Raw genomic sequence first — 21147 nt, forward strand, 5'->3', positions numbered from 1 at the left:
TGAGTTAATAGAATTATCCTGAACTCCTCTGTTTGTATCTATCAAGGGGACCATTATATGAGGAACAAAATTCATTTCTTAAGCACAAATCATTAGTATAGTGCAACAAAAGAGATGGTTACTCACGAGAGGATTCTGCTTGTGCGCATCCGGAAAAGAAAATACGCCATTTCCGAGTTCAGGTCTGCCTCCTCTTCAAAGCGACTCTAGGTCCGAAGTGTTTTTTTATGAAAATTAGTTTTCATTCGTATGTAAAGTTGTAAAGTACACAGAAACCACAAATTTCCCGCGATTTCAAATTCTCCGGCAAAGACAAACTTATTTTCACCATGGACATTAACGAAGGTCTTCATGCACTTAAACACTTTTTCGATCAACTCACTGTCAAAGAAACAAGCTCGGAAACGCTACTCCGCCTTGCCGAACTAGTTTTAACGCTTAACTGTTTTTCATTCGCCGGCATCTATTACAAACAAATTAATGGTGTAGCGATGGGCACACGAATGGGACCTAACTATGCCAATCTTTTTGTAGGATATGTTGAACACCAATTTTTTAATCAGTACAACGGCCCCAAACCTGAACTCTACGGCCGCTACATTGACGACTGCATCGGCTCTATTTCATCTAGCAGAGAAGAACTCGATCAATTTATAACCTCCGTTAATTCCTTTCATCCGGCTCTTAAATATACCTGGGAAATTTCGGAAACTGCATTGGCCTTCCTAGATATCAAAGTTTCTATCAGTGGCACCAGTTATTTGTTGTATTCATCGTCACATCCATCACATGTCAAGAATTCCATTCCTTATTCTCATTTTCTTAGACTTCGACATCTATGTAGTGATGACTCCGACTGACTTTTCCAGCAAATCAGAGGAGATGTGCCAGTTTTTGGAAAAACGTGGCTATCCTGTCTCTGTGGTCAAAGCGGGCCATCATCGTGCCCAACAATTTGATCGACAGTCAGCACTATAAACGTCACAAAAGGATACGAATGACAGAATTCCATTCACCCTCACTTTCCACCCTGATAATCACGCAGTCAAAATTATCATTCTTAATAACTTTAAATTACTCCAAAATGATCCCGAGACTGGTAGAATCTTTTCGCAACCTCCACTTATTTCATTCAAACGCGACAAAAACGTAGGCAACTTTTTAGTTAGAATCGCGCTCAAAACTAACTAGCAACCCGGCACTTTCAAATGCGCGCTCTCACGATGCAAAACTTGTCCTTTCACTCTTAACACCAGCAGAATATCAGGACCTAAGCGATCTGTTAAGATCACCGATCGTTTGATATCTACCTCCGCAAATTTCATTTATTGCATAACCTGTACGTTATGTGCAGTAAATTATACATTGGCGAGACAGGTAACCGACTAGGTGACCGATTATGCGAACACCTTCGCATTGTTGAGAAGAATGACAAAGATGCATCTAAGCCAAACGCTCGTCATTTTAATCTCCCTAACCACTCCTACATCTAGGTACGACGGAAAGCAGCAAGAATCTGGAACAAAAATTCATCTTCCAAATCGGGAAGCTTAATCCCCACGGTATTAACAAACGCTTTTCATTTAACGAATGTTTTTCACGTTGCCATGTTACCACCAATAGCATAGCTCCTACTCTACTATAAAAACTACACATAACCCACAATTCCTCTATTCGCTCTGACGAAGGGCTAACGCTCAAAACGTCAGCTTTTAGAATCTCTGTATGGTGGTCAATTTACATTAGAAAATATCCTGCAAAGGTTGGTCAAGACAACGTGAAGATAGGCGTTGTTGCAATATTTCGGCTGGCCAACACCAGCCTTCTTCAGGTTTATTGAATGGATAAATGCTAGTAACAAGATCTTTATATTTACCGGAAATGACATAAAAAGGCTACGTGATGTGTTATAAAAACGGAAATGCATAAAAAAGAGGAGAGAGAATAATACATGATAACAAGATGAAAAAAACAAAAGAAAATTAAAAGGTAGCTAAACTAAATTACATTTCATCTCTTCTGTTAAGGCCTGCAGGCTCCAGTGTTTTTCCTCTGTGTATAAGGAATGCCTCACGAGCCTTTCTGATGGAGTCACGACTAGTGTGCAGTTGTTCGAGCGGTATAAGGATCATGTGATCCTCCGCGTGACCACTGGTCAGGAAGTGTCGTCCGTTGATAAAACCAAATTTTTGAATTGGGTTAGCCTATTTGAGCTATTGTTTATTTTCCCGCAAAATATGGTTTAAAAACAGACACTTTTCTGTCGCTGATGGGGACAACATGAACCAGATTTGTACATTTGCAGCTTGGGGTACCTGTGCCACATTCTCAGTCTCTTTCATCTTCAAAGTTTGCCAGGTTCCCAATGAGTGTGACGTCACATTGCTAAATAAAGTTCTTACTTCAACGGTGAGTTGGTGGATTTGCGGCTATTTAGTCACTACTTTGGCTTGAGTTGTCGAGCTTCGGAAAGTTTCTTACTTTTTAAATCAATTTCAATAATCAGCGGCTCAAAATGTGGAAAATATTTGGTGGGAAAAACAAGGAACAGCCGCCAACAACACAAGAGGCAATTCAGAAGTTGCGGGCCACGGAGGAAATGTTGGCAAAGAAAAGTGAATTTTTGGAGAAGAAAATTGATGCAGAAAAGGAAACTGCTAAAAAGCATGCCTCTAAAAATAAAAGAGGTGAGATGTGTGTTGATTCGACTCATTATGTTTTTCTATATCTCAAAATCGGTGATTGGTAAATCACGAATATTGCAAATTAGGCGTATGATGGCATGCAAACAGTTCTGATGATTAGATTTGAAATACTTGTAGCTGCTCTGATGGCGTTGAAGAGGAAAAAGAGGCTCGATAAGCAACTTCAGCAAATCGATGGGACCTTGTCAACGATTGAGTTGCAGAGAGAATCGCTAGAGAATGCCAACACCAACACAGAAGTACTAAATAATATGTCATATGCTGCAAAAGCGCTTAAATCTGCTCATCAGCAACTGTAAGTATCTTACACATTATCACGACCGAATTTTAGTTTTGTTTTCCCTCAAAATATTATTTAAAAAATGAAAATGTCTTTAGTGTCTGAGTGGGGTATAGCTGTGTGTAATTTAATCCAACCCCAGTCAGTGGATTGATGATAGGGTGCTGGGAGAGAAGTTGCCTCCCACCAATGTGGCCTGGGTTCGATTCCCAGACTCAGTGTCAAATGTGGGTTGAGTTTTTTGGTTGTCTTCTCTGCATCAAGAGGTTTTTCTCTGGGTACTCCGGTTTTCCCCTCTCCTCAAAAACCAACATTGTTAATTGTTAATTTCAGTTGACAGTGTCCCCAATTAGCGTTCCAATGCTAGAACAACTAGACACTTAAATAAAGTTTCTTTCCTTTCCTTTCTTTTTCTTTCCTGATAGTTAAATTTCTCAATTCACTTTGGCCACCAACTATCATACACCGTCAGTAAATTCAATTCAGTTAGCACGTGTTCCAGTTTCATTAAAGACAATGTGTAAGTTTTCTCCATGTGGCTGCTAACGTGATAATCAAGAATAGTTTATGACAGTTTTGTTCCTGGAATTTTGTGGTAGGTTCAGGCCTACCACTAGACAGTAGAAGCTTGTTCAAACTCAGCTGAACTATCTTTGGTTTCATTTGTCCAAATGAATGATATATTATGTTAATTTAGGGGGAAAAAGCTCCCAAACTATCGGAGATTAATCATGCAAAATTGAACCAGTGGGCAGTTAAGTAAACTTGTTTGCACAAAAGCTGCAGGGCTCAAAATTAACGGTAACCTGTTAGCCAGTGGATAGTAATTTCAACCTGTGGTTACTAGACGTGCGGCCAACTAAACAGACATGGTTAGGAGTAATTTTCTTACGTATTTAAATTATGCTAAAGAAAGGACCTTTTTACAAATAAATGTTACCGGTAATTTTTATGAAAGGCTGATGTGTTATTTTCTTGCATTGCTCTTTGACTCAAACAATTTTGTTCTTGCCATCTCCATGATCAAATCTAACTTTGCTGTGATTTTGAGCACTAAGGCTCTGGGTATGAGGTTGTGTTGGATCTAGGATCTGAATATAACCTTATCAGATTGGCCATTAACAAAAAATTTTTTTCCTTGAAATACAGTCAGACAAAGACAGAAACAAACTATTTCATTGTGGTTTTAACCTAAACTGTTTCCTTCACTAATGTTGCATTGATCTAGTATTTGCCAATATCATAAGAATTTACTGTTATCGGTTTATTGACTAGTGTTGTTTGTTAGTTTGCTAACTAGCTCTGGGCATCATTTTGCTTCATTGTCGGTTTTCTTTTTTGTGATTTCTACTGTTGCTGCAATAGTCCATTTCCTTTATCCTTATTATTGCTGGTATTCTCTAACCCTAGGCTGCATTCAAGCCTCTGGCTTTGGCCTTTCTTGTAAATATGATGGATGTATTTAGTAAAAAATAAATGAGAAATTGTGGAAATTTTAAATAGACAGAAGGCTCGAAAAGCCTTTGCTGAAATTTCTTACGCAAAAAAAAACATCACCCTTTGAATAGAAACAAGCTTGTTATGGACAAACAGCAAGATTTCACCAAGTTACTCAAAGTGAAGATTTTCACTTGAACATCATCCTTTATTTTGTTTCTGTAGTGACGTTGATGACGTACATGAGATGATGGATGATATTCAGGAGCAGACAGAGTTGGCTGATGAAATCTCCAGAGCCATTTCAGAACCAGCTGGCTTTGGAATGGAGTGTGATGAAGTGAGTAGAATTTTTCTCAGTTTTCAACCCATTTCTTTTCCCTAACATGCCATCATCATAAACTAATAATTATTTGTTACCTTTTTAAGTTTTTTTTTCCTGTAGTAACCTGTGTAAAATTTGTTGTTATAAACCCATTGACTTCTAGGAGTGAGACTTAATAGATTTTACTCTGTCTAACACCAGCAGTGTTCTCACCAGGATTTTGCCTTAGGGACTCCCAGGGCCCCTTTTCCTGAAAAATAGGGACCCTGCAGGAGCTTAAGCAGGACGAAGTTATTTTTGCTCCATGACTAGGGTGGAAAAAATCCTTCGTGATTTCTCTGTCCATTTCATCAAGGAACGTTCAAATTGGAACTCTTGCAATGGTGGTCCTTTGACAATATCATAAATGCATTTGATTTGTTTGCCTCGAGACAGATCTTACAGGTTGTGATCTCTTTGTTGGCATCATAGGCAAGCCATGGGTATTTGTTCTGCCATTCACTCTAAAAAACAAGGTCTTTGTTCAATGAAATAGCTTTTTGATCTTTGCTTGCTACAGTGTCCTCTTCATTGTCCTCTTCATTGTCCTCTTCTACACTTTCTTTCCTTGTGCCACAAGGAATAACAAGAACCTGCCCTGCACTCTAAATTTCCTGTCACACAAAGTACCTGCTTGATCCAATATGGTGGCCAAGGCTCACTCGTGTGACTGACAAAGGCAAAAGTCAACAAAATTGAAGGCTTTGAATACTTTCAATTGATAAATTGTTTTCATTCAGTTGAAGCAAAGACCTGGAGTACTGGCTGGAATCATTTTAAAAAGCCTGCTAAGTAAACTTACTTTTAAAAGTCTGTTTCACATCCTTGTGCATCCAAGTGGGCGCCATGCATGGCTTTTAATGTGCCATTTCAATTTTTCTGGTGGGAATCCCACAAGGGCAGGACCTGGTGGCTGAACACTGCACCAGGAGATTTTACTCTAACACCAGAAATTGTACTCGACAAATGGGTGGGGTTCAGGAGTCAATGGGTTAATAATATTATTATCACAAGTGTCTTTCTTTTAAAAGAGCTAAGAACATATTTAAAACTAAAAAAAATCACTTAATTGAAAAATATCTAGTTGGTTGAATCAGTCAATCTTCATTAGTTTGAATGACAGTTAGTAGTTACATAGCAGTCACATCACCAAAGAGCAGTCAATGAGACTAAAGTTTGGCCTCACAGATCTTTGGCATGCAACGTAGGTCATTACAGCCTACTCTACCTACCTTTTTACAGGTCCTTTTTCAGCTGATTAAATTTATTCAAACGATGATTTATCTGAAAGGTGGTATGAACTTTTTGCTTCAATTACAAGGGTCCTCCTTTGCACCCGAAGGCCTGGTATAGTTCAACTGTGACTGTCCGTGATGCAAACAAACATAATCCCACTTGCCAGGAGCCAGACCTGTTGTATTTGCTGTATTTCGTTGTCACTGACTAGTATTTAAAACCCAAAATTGAGGGGCATTTCATCATATGTTTGACATCTGCTACATATCTTATGTATAGGCATTTCATTGACTTCTGTTTACTGCCTGCTTGTCTGTATGTTTTAGGCAGAAATCATATAATTATTTTAAGAGTAGGACTTGACCGTTCCATTTCAATTCTGTTTCCCCCTAACAAATGAGCTCTCATCTCAGTAAACAAACAGAATGAAACATCCCAAGTTATCTTTAGTTTCCTCTATGACCTAATACCATATCGTTTTAAAATGATGTTGAGCAATTCTGTTTCTTTACCAAGCATTCAAATATATATTTAATATAAGGTCACTCCTCAGTTTTTAGTGTTGCTGATCAATGCTGTCTGATATTAAATGTTTAAATACATTAGATGTTATTGAACTAGCATGAGGTCCGTACTGGGAAAATATTGGTCGAGTTCCTCAGACTTGGTCCATAAACTTGCAAAAAAGGAACGAGACCAATATTTTTCCAGTGCAGACCAAACAAGCTACAATACTTCAATAAGGTTTTTGTTACATTGGCTCTCTTGTGCAGGGTTTTCTATTCCTTGAGTCTTGCCTCTTCACCTGCTTCTGTTAACAGTTCCGAAAAGTAAAAACTGCGACATGACTAAATAAATAACATTTTCACATTTTCTTTTTATGTCTGAGAAAATGGAAACAGAAAATGGGAACAGTTTGGCAACCTAAATACACTGCTTAAAGACCAGTCCATCTTAGCGGTCCGTATTGCAAAATTCAGACCACTCAGAGAACCAATGAGAATTCTTCTTTTCATCTTGGACCAGTTTGCCTATATAATAAAATAATTAATATAAGTACTAAATTCATCTTTTTAGGATGATCTCATGGCTGAACTTGAAGAATTAGAACAAGAAGGACTGGATGCAGATTTACTTACAATTGGTGGAACTGCCAGTTTGCCAAATGTTCCCTCTACAGAACTTCCAGCTACTCCAGGTATGTCTTTTTTGGGCTGTCATGGTGTATTTTTTCGTTTTGATCACAAGTGTAAAATCAGGGGGAAATGATTGCCACCTGTAAAATGCAGTATCCTTCTTGATCTGCTTAAATCCTTATATCACACACAGTCTAACCAAATTATGGTATTAAGGACGGTGCCTACTATTGTTATTGCGCATACGTTCTGCGCATCTCGAGATAGTTGGATTTCCTATCAGCGGTGCTTATTAATACAGGGATGTTTTTGCGTGGTTTAAAACTTTGCAGAGAAAGCAGAACTTAGCAAGTGCTCTTGGTATCCAAAAAGAAAATTGGGGGTAACCATGCATTTTTCAGAGATAATTAAACTTCAATTTGGCAAAGAACGCCATACATTGCTTTGTATTTTAAAGCTTTTTACAAATATTGCTGATTAATTATCCTCAAAAAATGCATGGTTACCTCCAGTTTTCTTTTTGGATTTCAATAACACTTGTTAAGATCTGCTTCTCATGCATATTCAGTAAACCGTGCAAAAATACTTTTGAATTAGTAGGCACCTTCCTTAAGAAAGGACTCTGCCGTCTCCCCTTAGATTATAACATACTTTCCTAAATTAAAAAAAAAAAAATAGGCAATGTACTTAGGCCCTATCCCATTTAGACATTTATAAATTAAAATTACAGTAACGCTTGGTAATACCGTACCTATGATGTTTTATAGTATTCGTATTGACTAGATTCAAAAAACTCTCAAAAGGAAGAGTTGCTTGTCATAATGTCATTTTCTTCTTGCAGCCAAAGCCAAGGCTAAGCCAGAGGATGATGACTTAAGAGAACTTGAAGCCTGGGCAAATTAGTGCAAGCTGTTCACATTTTGTCTTGAAGATCACAACCTGCATAAATCACCAGACTTAAAAGAAAAAAATAAGAATGTAGTATTTTCTTTTAACTACAAAATTGTGTAAATTTGAGTAAAGTGGATTTTTTTTAAATTTACCATACAATGTACCTTTTCATTGCCTCGGAAAATCCATAGTACTATTTAACTTGTTTGAAAGTGCAATCTTGCAATCTGTGTAAATTGCAAAGGAATGAGGTAGATTTGGGTGGGATACTAAGGATTGGGTGGGAAAAATGCCCATAGAACAATTGGGGGGGAGGGGGGGGGTTCATTAAGTGCAAGGCACTATGCAAATTATCCCACTGTGCACTCTTTTCTGTTATTACCATATCTTTCCTGCTTACCTTTAGCAAAAACATTAAGAATATGCTCAGCTGACAAAGTCTGGCTATTTAATGAAACAACTACCATAGACCATACTTGATTATGTCGATAGAATTTTTCAATTTGCAACACTGTAATCTTAATTTTTTGGGACAGGTGAATCAGTTTGTTTTCAGTTTTGCACATGGATCAATTGAAGTGAATTTTCAGTGTCTTGTGTCAGCTGCTAATGATGATATTATTACAGATAAATGTACTCTGAGGCTATCAGAATTTCATTAAACAATCTATCTGAAAGCATCAAATTGTCTGCATTACTACCATCCATGTTGCACATAATCTATAGTTGAAATGTGTAAACTTGCACAAAAAGATTAAATATAAGATGTTGTATTTTTGTCATTAGTTTTATGAAATGTTCCCCTGAGTTCTAGTTCACAAGGTTGTCTACATCAAGTTCTGAGATGAACTTCAGCACTTTCAATTTTTTGCATTTTTATCACGTGAAAAAAAGGATACCAGTAATTCCCATAAACAAAAGTAATCAAGGGGCATGGAAGTCATGCTACCAAGAAGGTGGGCAGATTCTACAGGTGCCAGAAGACAAAATATTAATGATGCAAACCAAGAGACAGGACACAAAGGAACTCCAAATAAAGACAAAATCCCCTCTGAACAAAATGCAAAGCTTTCCCTTACCTGTAAAAAGACCCAGACGATGGATGCTCTATTGACTAGGGTATGTTAGGGAGGTTGAAATTATGGACCTTTTTGTATGGGGAAGAATGTTAGTGACTTATCTGTGCAACAGTAATATGTTTTCAACCACAGATGTTTGAGACAATCATCTTTGCTTTGAATCTTGGGGTGAATGACTGAAAATATGAGTTTCAGGCACACCAACCATTCTTTTTTTTTTTGTTTGAGAAAACAGTGATCCTCCTCATTTAAGACTATAAAAGGGTCCAATTGAAGCTACAATAGTATGTTATTAGCATTTACGTCAATGTCAAGGCATTATTATTAACCCAATAGCTTTGACATAAATTACTGGTGATATAAAAGTTCACAGAGTGTATTGAAGAAAAAAATTAAATGGCAAAGGAACAAATTCTGGCCACCTTTTCAACAAATGTGACCAAGAAAAAACTTGAAATGAAATTTAAAACGTTTTGAAATAGACTCCTGATTTTCCCAGTACAACCTTGATCATCTCTTGTGAGCAGTGGAAGGTGACATCAATTTTGTTAGTTGCTATACTTTCCCTTAGTGTGACTTGAGTAAAGTGTCAAGAACGCAGTAAAATGTCGACTGATTGGCTCAGTTTGGAGAGCAGTGTATTACTGTTCAAGAGATTGTGGTGGGAACCCTGACAAGGTAATGATCAAGGCTCTTAAAACAACTGTGGTCATGCTTACACTGTTTCCAACATCTGCCTCAGTTCTGCAAATGTCACAGATCACTGATATCATGTAGTTGACCTTGTTAGTGTCCTTGGAACAAAAGTTTTATGGGGTTAAAAAAATGGAACCAATGCACCAGTCAAAATAGAGCCCCACGTGTCCCTGGCTGGGTCAGGGTTTATTTTGACTAGTGCATAAAAAAGCCAATGACACGTGTAAACCAAATAATAGAAAAATATCTCTTGAACGAAGAGATGATCTTTAACCCAGAATTTAGAAACCTTTATAATTCCAGTCGCTTTGAGCTGTCCCCAATCACTCACCCAAAGGTTGACAATGTTAGCTGCAAAGCCTCATCACTATCTACTGTGAAAGAGCAATTTATCAGTTCAACAACAAAAAAAAAAAAACATCAAAATCTGAGTGACTGGATTTATTTACGTAAGATTAAATTACAAAGAGCCTTTGCTTTGGACAATCACAGCAGAAAAACTGATGTTGTTTATTTCCTTGTCAACATGCTTGCTGCTGCCTCGTCAACAAACCAGTGTAGGTCACCACAAACGGGCTTCACCCTGGCGGCTGGCAGTAGCTCAGTTCCATCATCCTCCAACACCTGTTTGAGAACATTGGCCTTGCTTGCTCCTGTGCTGACAAACACAGAACACTTGGCTGCGTTAATGATAGGATAGGTCAGCGTAATCCGGCATGGAGGTGGCTTTGGTGAATCCGAAATTGGTGCCACAAGCCGAGAGGCTTCTTTCAGCAGTTGATGATCAGGAAATAGGGAACATGTGTGGCCATCGGGACCCATACCGAGAAGAAGCATATCCAGGGTAGGGACATCAACCCCAGGGTACCACCCCTTCAGGCGACACTCGTAGTCTTTCGCAGCTTCATTGAGTGACATTTCATGCTTGATGGCTAGGACTTGTTCAGGTGCAATAGACAACTTGTCCAAAAAATGCTGTTTCACTGCTGCGTAATTGCTATCGGCATCTCCTAAAGGTACGTAACGTTCATCGCAAAAGAACACTCGCCATTTTGAAAAGTCGATCTGAAGTGCCAACAAGCCAGAGCACACAATCTTAGGAAGGCTTCCGCCCGAAAACCCGACAGAAAAAAATCCGTGGTCTTTAATAGCTTCTGTAGACTTCTGAGCTATCAAGGAGCAACATTCTCGCTTTAAATCTGCTTCGTTTAAAAAGACGTGAGTGGCAGCCATGTTTGAGGTGAAATATCAGCACAAGTACGTAAGCGTTACGCTAGTCACGCTTTTGAAAGTGTCAGTCACGCAGTCACTCACGCGTAAATCCGTTCAATCAAAATTTCCTTAGCTTTCCCCCGAAATTTGAAATCTTGTTAATCGAAATTCCGTTTGGCTTGATTTCAAACCATAGAGATAGTCTTTTCTTGCATATGGACTATATGAACAGTTGACCCCAAAACCCCAACTTCGTTATTTTTCTCAAAGACAATGGTGGGCAAAGAAGAGAGAACCTGGGAACGAGGTTGCCGAAACCCTTGTTAGTCGCAGTGGGGAGAGTTACCAATAAGGGACAATTCTTGGGTTTCACTCACGTGATCAACAGCCATGTTTTTCAACGAAAACAAAAGAAGACGTTAGCATAATAATAGCTTTCAATTCCCGGGGGATTGGATCGGGACACCAACATGGCCGCCATTTCATTGTTTGGGGACACCAACATGACGTGACGTCATGTGAAATCTAAGAATTACTTCTAGACTTTCTTTGAAAGACAAAAATAGATTGAACTGGACAGTCTGTACTGGACTGCATAAACTGGATCGGAATAAATATTCTTGGTCTTAAGCCATTTCAACTTAATCAAAAACATAAAACAAACAGCGGCTACAAACATAATGATAAAGCGCATTTTACTTTTAACTTGACGTTTCGTATGCTTAATACCTTCTTACATACGGTATTTGCGTTCCAGCGAAGGAGGACGCATTCTAATCTTGTCGTTTTACGAATGTCCCGAATATGTTTACCAGGTATAGATCTTGATGCCACACGATTTCAGGGTCTTTGGACGCCATCTTGGACTGGCTGCCGACACAACACCTCGATCCGATGTGACCGTGAATCTGTCCGGTGTCATGCCTCGATCGTATCGCAATGCCCGCATTCCCAAATCAAAGCGGTATTCCACGTGCTTTGCAGCTCTCGGCCGTTTTCTTCGCTGTTTTTTTAGCCTGTGAACAGGCCTTTAGTCGAGCGGGGAACTGGGGAGAGGGAAAGCGAGAAGGGCCTGTGGACAGACATCCACGGTACCCGCTTGCATCAGATCCTGATGCAAGCTCCTATTGGCGAGAACACTGACTGTTGACAGGTCTAATTGACATCGGCTTTTCGGTCGGCACGTAGCACGCGATTTGAGTAAACAGCTCTTCTCCATAAAATATCGCGTCTCGATTTGAGTAAACAGCTCTTCTCCATGTTTAACATGGCGTCTTCTCGATTGACCGATGAGCTGTTCGAAAGAGCGTTGAGTGATTCACTGAAGGATTTCCCTCACATTCCACATTTTTCAGTGTCGCTGGCTTTCCAGACTTGCAAATCGCAGCAAGTAAACAAACCAACCGCGGACACATTCTACACAGTTGCTGATAGTACTGCGAGTTACTGAAAGTAGATACTGAATTTGGAGACGAAACTCTGAGCATATTATCGGATTGCTTTGAATAGTTTACCACTTCCAACATAGTCAGCTTAGTGTTTTCTACAAAAATGTGAGACTTCATGGACTCCATGCTACATAGGGCCGCTGCCGCTGCAGAGAAATTTCCTTTCGCAATATTCTTCACTGCTTTTATCTCCCCGGGAACAGTGCACTCGTGTTCTTCCACTCTTCCCGTGTTTGGGTATGCAATGAAGATCTAAACAGAGAAAAGTAGAAAATTCTAAATTAAGGTTCCTCATGGTGAAAACTACCCAGAACTGAAATCCAAAATGAAAGTAACTTACTTGATTATTAGCTAATTCAATTTAGAGCTAACCTTTATGACTGTTTTTGTATGCCCTTGTTGAATATCCATTGATTCCTGCATTTTTTTCTCCAATGTCAGATCACTTTCCTCTTGTTCTTTAATTTTCTCATTGCTACTTGTAAAGGTGAGGGATCTGCGCGAAGTTTTATCTGATGTCGACGATGTCTGATCAACTGAAGAGCGGCGAATTTCCGTGGTGATAATTTCATCTTTATTTCGTTTACCCGTAGGTGTAATTCCTGTCGGTGATCGAAGTGCTGCTGATCTCTTTGTACTTTGGATTGTCTTCGAAGCTTCACGTTCTGGAGAAGTCATGATACACCTTTTGCATTCCAAGTTCGCTCATTACAGCGGCTTGTTAAGTTGGAAACTGAACTCGCAAGACGAACGGCTTGTCGCGCACAAGTTACGCAACTTAGATCGGAGAAGCTTTCTCCTTGCTCAAGGCATAGTTAGTGCTCAAGGGGAAATCGTAGTGATTCAAATGATTGGGCTAGCACAACGCTGTCTTGGCCACTGTCAAGCAGCAAGGTCTCAGTATTTCTCGAAACGCCAAAGACCAGCACCACATTGATTCTCTTACCGGAGATCAAGGACTTTTTACAAAATCGACAGTGAGGCTCGCGCTCCATCTCTCTGTTTTCTGACAGAGCAAAACAGAGCAAAACACCGCTCATTTTCAATTTTCCCGGGAGTTTACTCACGCGTGCGAAATTGATTGACAGATAACGATCTTACTGACAGATGGTGGGCAGGATAATTAAATGCCGCCTCAAATGTTTGTCTACAGGCTCTCTCCCCCCCTTTTTCCTCTCCCGTCGCTATTTTTTCCCCCAAAAGAACCGAGAGCCTGTTCACAGGCTACTGTTTTTTCAAAAGTAATTGAAGCTTTGTTGTGTATTCGAAGTATCACTTGCAAATATGACTAAACCTACTTATCAGAACTTGACCTGTGTAGTGGTATGTTTCATAGGAAACAGACACTACAATTCGCCCTTGCAGGGCAATATTGGTGCCGGCAACGATGCTGAGTGTTGATTTGTCGACTCAGCTGCTTTTCACAGGAGATTTAAGCTCTCTCAGCGTACTGCCTGGCCTCACTTTTGGTTAACATATTCTTTTGAATTTTGCGTATCACAACCAGGCTAGATAGGCTTATTAGCATTAAAACAAAAGAATACTTTATTGGGCCGCCATCACGAAAAAGGTCTATGAGGCGTTAAGTTCGTGCTCTGAGCATCAAAAGGAAGATTGTCAGTGTCTCGCACACCCGGCATTCTTCATGATAGCGAATACGGGGAATGAGAAGAAACGCACAGCAGAACTAGCAGCAACGCTTTTATTTCATTTCCAGTATCGATAAATTTTACTGATAATTCCGTATACTAACAGATATTCAATTTTTTTGTTAACACATCGAATGACTTTTAAACTTTGTAGAGAATAATTTGTGACCTTCTCGTCACTTCTATCCGTTGGATCGACGGCCAAAATTTAGCCGGCGATCACTCCTTTCTCAAGCGGAGATTTTCACCTTCAGGCAGCACTTAGCGACATCCCATCTTTCCCTTAATATTTCTGATGGACAATCAGTACAAGAAAAATTTTATTTTACCAGACATTGACGAGGGTCTGAATGTTTTGTCCACATGTCGGTTGTCGGTTAAAATTTCATTACTTTGTCGGTTGTCGGTTAAAATCTTCGACCTTTGTCGGTTGTCGGTAAATCACAGTTAATTTTTTTGTAGCTAGTCGGTAATTTTTTCCTCGTTTTGTCGGTAGTCAGTAATATTTTCTAGACCTTTGTCAGTAGTCGGTTCACCCCATTCACACCCTCATTGACTGACGCACTTTACTAACCATGATTAATACTAGTTTAACCAGCTTCTACATGTTAATGCTAAAATTTTTACTCGCACTTGAAAATAAACTCGGAGAGGTCGAAACGTCGTGATTTTTTATCGCTTACGGTAAACTGAAATCAACAATTAACGAAAATCAAGTCAAAACGCTGGTTTTTGCGGAGAGGGGAAAACCGGAGCACCCGGAGAAAAACCTTTCAGTGCAGAAAAGAGAACGGCCAAAAAACTCAACCCACAGTACATTGGACGCCGAGTCTGGGAATCGAACCCAGGCCACATCAGTGTTAGAGTGCTATGATCACCACTGCACCATCCCTGTACGCCCAGCAACACCGAAAGATCAAATTATCCTACTAAAATCGTCTATCACTGAATAAAATATCGTGAGCCGTTTCTTTTGAACTCCTTGAAAAACACTTGAAGCCTTCCAGTCTCATTCCATTTTAAGTATTTTAATTTAGTTTCCAGTTTCATGCATTGGACCTCAACGTACCCGCACATTGAAATTGATCGGCTCACGAGTAACACTACTCTCTTCTTTTAACTTGGGAGGAGTTCACGTGACGTCATCGCCCCCCTGTTGGTGATTCTTTGTTTTTGTCGACGAAAACAAAAAATCTTTCATTAAGCCCTGGCCAAACTATCGTACGAAGTTGGATTGAAGGCTCCAACTTTGCTCGATCCAACATTGTTCGACAGTTTGACCGTTCATGTTGGAAGATGTTCGTTCAACATTTTTTGTTCGATCAAATGTTGGATAGAGTTTGCTTTTGATCAAACATTACGACCAACAATTCTGTACTGGGTTTGAACCCGTGACCTCGCGATTCTGGTGCGACGCTCCAACTGAGCTATGAAGCCACTGACGTTGGGAGCTGGTCATTTGTGGGTTCTAGTGGTCCCGTGAGGAATGAATCATTGATGAAATGGTATATGAAATGAATCACATATGACCTGCGGATATGAAATCAAGTGAAGCTATGATCTTCGCAGTTATGAACGCAATTTTTGCGAGGTCACGGGTTCAAACCCCGTTGAAGTCCTGAATTTTTCAGGCTTCTCTGCGCAATTGCAAAAATTCCGTTCATAACTGCGAAGATCATAGCTTCACTTGATTTCATATCCGCAGTTCATATATGATTCATTTCATATACCATTTCATCAATAGAGACTTTAAGATCTATGACGGCCACGTCGACTAAAAAGTCACCTCAAAATAGAACTTTGCAATATCGTAACTCTTTCGCGATTATTCCATATCGTTCACGTCGTAGGATGTGAAATAAGTATCCCAAAAATAAATTGGTACGAGCGGTTTCAGAGTAAAATAGAGAATGAAAGATTAACATTTGTACGCTCGCGTTTTCGTCAAAACCTCAAATTTGGTGATTTCACGTCGTGCTCAAATGCGTGCCGCACGTGCAGAACGATTATTTTTCCTCTTTTAACCAATGATATTATTGTTTTGTGCAATTCTCGTTGACGATCGCGTCATAGATCTTAAAGTCCCTATTCACGAATCGCTATCTTATTTTCAAGCCAAGGCTTCTAGCACAATTTGCAACAGAGATTGCGAACAACGACCAAGGGGACGTTGTGGTTGTTGATGAATAGCCAGACCTTGGTCAGCAATAGGAAACAAGGCCGTGTCAGTTGGATACTTTTAGGCTACTTATATATTAATCATTATCGCTGTTTTGGAGATATCTGGTTCAATAGCGTTTAAAATTCCTGCAAATTGATCCGAGCTCATAATCATCATCTTTTAAGCGGGGATGTATCTTGCAAAGAACATGCCCTTTTCTACAAGTTCTCTTAATCATTCTTTGGTTTTTCCTTGTTTGAATACGTCCTTTGCGTCCTAAAACAACTCCAGTAGCATAACGGTACGCCAAATTTTCAAATTTTGCGCCAACTTGAACTTGACTGAATTGGTCAAGCAATGTTGGATAGTGTTTTGCCACTACGTCAACATTTACATCCAACAATGTTGCATGTGGGATCCAACTTTGTTCGATAGTTTGACCAGGGCTTTAGCCTTTTTTGTTCGTGCACCAGAAGTCGTAGATTTCACTATTGTTATTGATGTCTCTAGAGGTTGGTTGAAAACGTTTTATTGTGATGCGTTATCCACCCGAATCCTCATCCGTGACATATGCAAATTAAGCTGGCGATCGTGAAAGACAAACGGTGATTGATTGATTGATCATATGCAAACATACACACGTTTACTAAAAGTAGTTAAAAGCAATTTTATACAGGCTCTCTCTTCTCAGTGCTATTCTTCTCTGAATTGCCTTTTCTCTCTCACACCGTTTTCGGTCATTTAAAGCACAATTTGCTTTCTTTAGTTTGCATTTTCTATTCTTTCTTGTGTTAAGATTCATGATTTTGGTATGTAAATGTGTTATTCAATTTAAAACAAGGAAACCTGCTACTCCCAATGAGTTTTCTTCGTTATTTATAGCACGCGAGCCGTCTATTTAGCTTTTTTGAACAACGGAAACCGGAAACGAACATTTCGTCTAGTGCGCTGACAAATAAATTACCTGTAAGTAAATCCTTTACTCGGCCGTTAATTTCTACTCTTAGCACTCTTTTTTGGTGCCAGGGGCCCGTTTCTCGAACGTTCCGGTAACTTCTCGGGCCCGAAAATGGTGAAACTCTAGATGCCTGGTCGTCCAACAGATTTACAGGTCCCAGGAATTTTAAGTTCCGGTCATTGTGAGAAATATTTGGGGAGTCCGCCCCTGCCTATGCTAAGCGTAATTTGATGTCGAACTGAATTTCGCTATTCGTTTCTTGGGAAAGTTCTCACAAAAGGTAACTTAAAGGAAGTTGAAGACTATTCTAAATAATGGTAGTGGTTATAAAGATGAAAGGTCTGCCTTGGGAGGCCACTGCGCGAGATATAAGGAAATTTTATCGCGGGCTTGACATCGCCGAAGGAGATATTCATTTGGCACCGAACCCAGAAGGAAAGGCATCTGGCTACGCTTTTGCGTGTTTTCAGAAGGACGACGAAGCGAGGAAAGCTATGCACAGGAATGGAAAATTCGTGGGGAAAAGATATATAGAGCTTATACTCAGCAGTCAGACGGAAATGGAGAAAATTTTGAAGGAAGGTGTTCGCATGCGCCGAGACGATGTTGTTGACAACAAGAGTGCAAACAACGATCAGAATGAAAAGAAGTCAAGTAGCGTGAGAGAAAGCGAAAGAAGTTCTCGAGGTAGTTTAAAACGATCACGAAGTCGAAGTCCTGTCCGACTGAGTCGACTTGGGGATGGTTCCAGGAGCCGAGTGGATCAAGTTGGCACGAACCATGTGGCCGCAGTAGTAGATGGTGGGAGGTCTGCTAATTTGTATGATCGATTTGATGGATTTTTGACAAGTAAGGAAGATGTGAATCGACGGGAACACGAGAGGGATAGAAAAAAGGTTGCAGAAAGCATATTTGGGTTGAAAAGAAGTACAGCTAAGGGCAGAGATGCACGAGAGAGTGGAAGATCGGGCGGTGCAAGAAGAGATGCCTTCAGCCGAAATTTAAACAGGAATGGCCGTGAAGCGAGCAACCCAGAAGGGACATACGGAAACTCCACTTGGGTTGTTTTGACAGGGCTGCCCTACACAGTATACGAAGAGGAGATTCTTGAGTTTTTCAAGGGACTCGATGTTCGTAATGTGCATTTTATGCTACACCCTTCAGGAAATTGGGCAGGGAGGAAAAATGGAACGGCCTATGTGGAGTTCAAGTCTGTTGGGGATTGTATTCAAGGGGCAGATAGGAATCGCCAGTACATAAGGAAAAGATTTGTTGGTGTTAGGCGATGTGGCCTGGAGGAAGTGTTGGCTGCATTGGAAGCCGCAGGTAATGATACCTGGCTACAGGATCCTCACATGACAGGGGAAAATTTTGCTCAAGAGAGTAGTATGTATGCTTTGGGGAATATGAATGGAGATTATCGAAATATTTCGTATTCTGGCTTAAATATGAATGTAAATGGTATGGGAGTAAGTTCACCAGGGACTGTCCAAAGTCCTACTAATGCTGACTTGGGAATGGAGGGTCCTATGACACCGGTTACACAGCTTGCCGCTGGGGCTAATATAAGTGTGAATGACATAAATGCAGGTTGTGTGATTGGGATTCGTAATCTCCCCTCAACTGTCTCTGCAGAGGAGATTCTGGATTTCTTTTATGGGTTTCCCATTATTCCTGACTCTATTCGAATTCATTATCTTGCCCCTGGGCGGTCCTCTGGGGATGCTATGGTGACACTCCCTACCAGTGGTGAAGCATACAGTGCTATTAAACAGCTGAACAACAAACCAGTTGGAAAACGTAAAGTGCAGCTGTTCTTAGTTTAAATGGGAGGCAAAGAATTGTTTGTGGGGGAGGGGGTGGGGGGAATAAAACTGTGTGGATGGCCTGAACATACTATCAATGAAAATAACTTTGTACTTGGCTATTTAGATAATTATTTTGTGGTATGTGTTTTTTCTTCCTGGGAAATTGAGTAGTAAGAGGAAGCTTAAATTGTCAGTGAGTCCAAAGGCTATTTTGGCATTATTCCTAGTAAGTGATCAAGGATTGTAATTAGAGCAACTAAGTTGTCATGAATGACTGTTATATCTTGACTTTTTTACATTATTAAAATGGATATTGGCTGAGTTTGATGTCAAATTTGAGGACCATTTTTTCATGCAATATCATAAAATTTGGTATTTTGAGGGAGAAGGATCATTGTTTTAATGACAGTTATTTGTTTGCAATTTTATAATCCGTGAAGGGCAGAGAAATCGAGTCTTCTAATGTGGTAAAAATAATCAGATGTATGGTTCACATTGTAAGCAGGTTGGGCAATTATTAGACATAGCTTGATGCTATTCTGGTCTTGAAAATTTTGAATGCAGCTGAAAAAATTACAATTCAAAGAGTCATATTTGTTCAAACTACATTCATAATTCTCCATTCCAGAGGAGCATCGAACCATGTCACATGTTTGTCCAAAGTGGCTGATCTGTTGACAGGATTTATGTCATCTTTATCAAGCCTGAGTCAAAATTCATGGAAACGGTTTTTATGTCAACATGATTATGTGGTATTTTGTGACACAATAATTGTAGGAAACTGAATTCACATGGAACTGTGTAGCGATTAGAGCTGGATGGGTGTTTAAATTAATCATCCAACAATTCTGGATAGAGTTAGTGTAGGACGTTACAGAAGTCTTCACAATATGGTTATAGTTACTTGATTATTAGACCTAATGTTGGGAAAAGATTTTTGAAAGGCCTGTTGCGGTGTTTTAGCTATTTCCAGGAGCAAGTTGAGCAACGTTTTGGTCTTTTTTTTTTCTAGAAGTTGAGCCGTGTCTTCATTTGTATGACCGTCTATAGCATTGAGAATTTGGTCTTTGTTGAAAGAGATTTTAAAACGACCTCGCCGTGTTTTAAGTTCTGTTGTAGTTTGACACCGCCCGTTGTAAAGGTGATCAAGCAAATCTAATGGCTTTTTGGGGAGTTTATATATGTTGGGCAGTTGTCTTGTAGTTGAAGCGTGGAAGAGGTCTTGTTTGCCATCAGTAATCCTGCAATTCACAAAGAGGAGTCAGTAATTTGTTTGGGAATTTGTGGCAGGAGGTAACGTCAGTTTGTGCTAATAGGCTTGGCTTAACACTAGAAAATACAGTAAGTTTGTAACGTTTCCACATTTTTGTATTAAAGAGCATTTTGTAGTGAGTGTGTTGGCATTATCTGTTGAATAACAATGGCTCAAATTTGTGCTTTGTTGGTATTTCGTACATATTCATATTGATTATTCACACTTGGAGTAAATGCGTCATCGAATTTATTTGTGATTGCGTTAGCCGTAGAGAAGGTATTTTTTTACTTTGATTCATTCAGTGTGAAGGGATTTATATACCTTCAGCAGGGGAAACTTGCATTATTATAGAGAAGATGCGGTAGTGGGTTACGTGACATCGCTTTAAAAGCATAGCACACATTTTTCGCGTCTTGTTTGAATTTCCGGTCTGTTCAATTGGTGACCCGTGATGATGCAAGAGTCGGCAAGCTGATTACACGCAATATTCAATTGTTCCGGTCTGTAATGCTATCTCCTTGCTTTATTTACAGCGACGAATAATCCAAATAAGAATGCGGAATACAGTAAATGCAAAACTACTGAAAATACAAAATTTTCAAGCTCATATAGTGTCACCCATGGCCGTACATAAGAGCCTACAATTCTCAATTTCCTCTTTATTATGATCACGTAATATGCACCCACGCATCTTTGTAATTTGTTTACGAATTGGGAAGAAACTAATGATAGCGTGACCTTGTGGACCACTTCAAGACCTTTCGGTTGCAACATGAACATAACTCTCACATAAGCTGTCAAAACTAATTTGAGAGGCAGTAAGAGTAGAAGT

At 39.6% G+C, this 21147-nt stretch overlaps 3 protein-coding genes across 3 annotated transcripts; 2 read left to right on the plus strand and 1 right to left on the minus strand.

The window, feature by feature from the left end:
* Positions 1-2265: 2265 nt before the first annotated feature.
* LOC138018822 (charged multivesicular body protein 4b-like) lies at positions 2266-8822 on the plus strand. Its single transcript, XM_068865500.1, has 6 exons — positions 2266-2409; positions 2507-2687; positions 2823-3000; positions 4648-4762; positions 7100-7220; positions 8000-8822. Exons 1-6 carry the CDS (start codon positions 2281-2283, stop codon positions 8059-8061), a joined length of 786 nt encoding a protein of 261 aa, XP_068721601.1. The 5' UTR covers positions 2266-2280; the 3' UTR covers positions 8062-8822.
* Positions 8823-10250: 1428 nt separating this feature from the next.
* Positions 10251-11099, minus strand: LOC138018823 (6-phosphogluconolactonase-like). The gene has a single exon (XM_068865501.1). The coding sequence runs from the start codon at positions 11055-11057 to the stop codon at positions 10335-10337; it is 723 nt and encodes a 240-aa protein (XP_068721602.1). The 5' UTR covers positions 11058-11099; the 3' UTR covers positions 10251-10334.
* A 6370-nt stretch (positions 11100-17469) lies between these two features.
* Positions 17470-20452, plus strand: LOC138021537 (epithelial splicing regulatory protein 2-like). The gene has a single exon (XM_068868430.1). It carries the CDS (start codon positions 17567-17569, stop codon positions 19076-19078), a length of 1512 nt encoding a protein of 503 aa, XP_068724531.1. The 5' UTR covers positions 17470-17566; the 3' UTR covers positions 19079-20452.
* The last annotated feature ends 695 nt before the right edge of the window (positions 20453-21147 follow it).

The sequence above is a fragment of the Montipora capricornis genome, chromosome 10, assembly GCF_036669925.1.
Source record: "Montipora capricornis isolate CH-2021 chromosome 10, ASM3666992v2, whole genome shotgun sequence".
Classification (NCBI taxonomy): Eukaryota; Metazoa; Cnidaria; class Anthozoa; order Scleractinia; family Acroporidae; genus Montipora; species Montipora capricornis.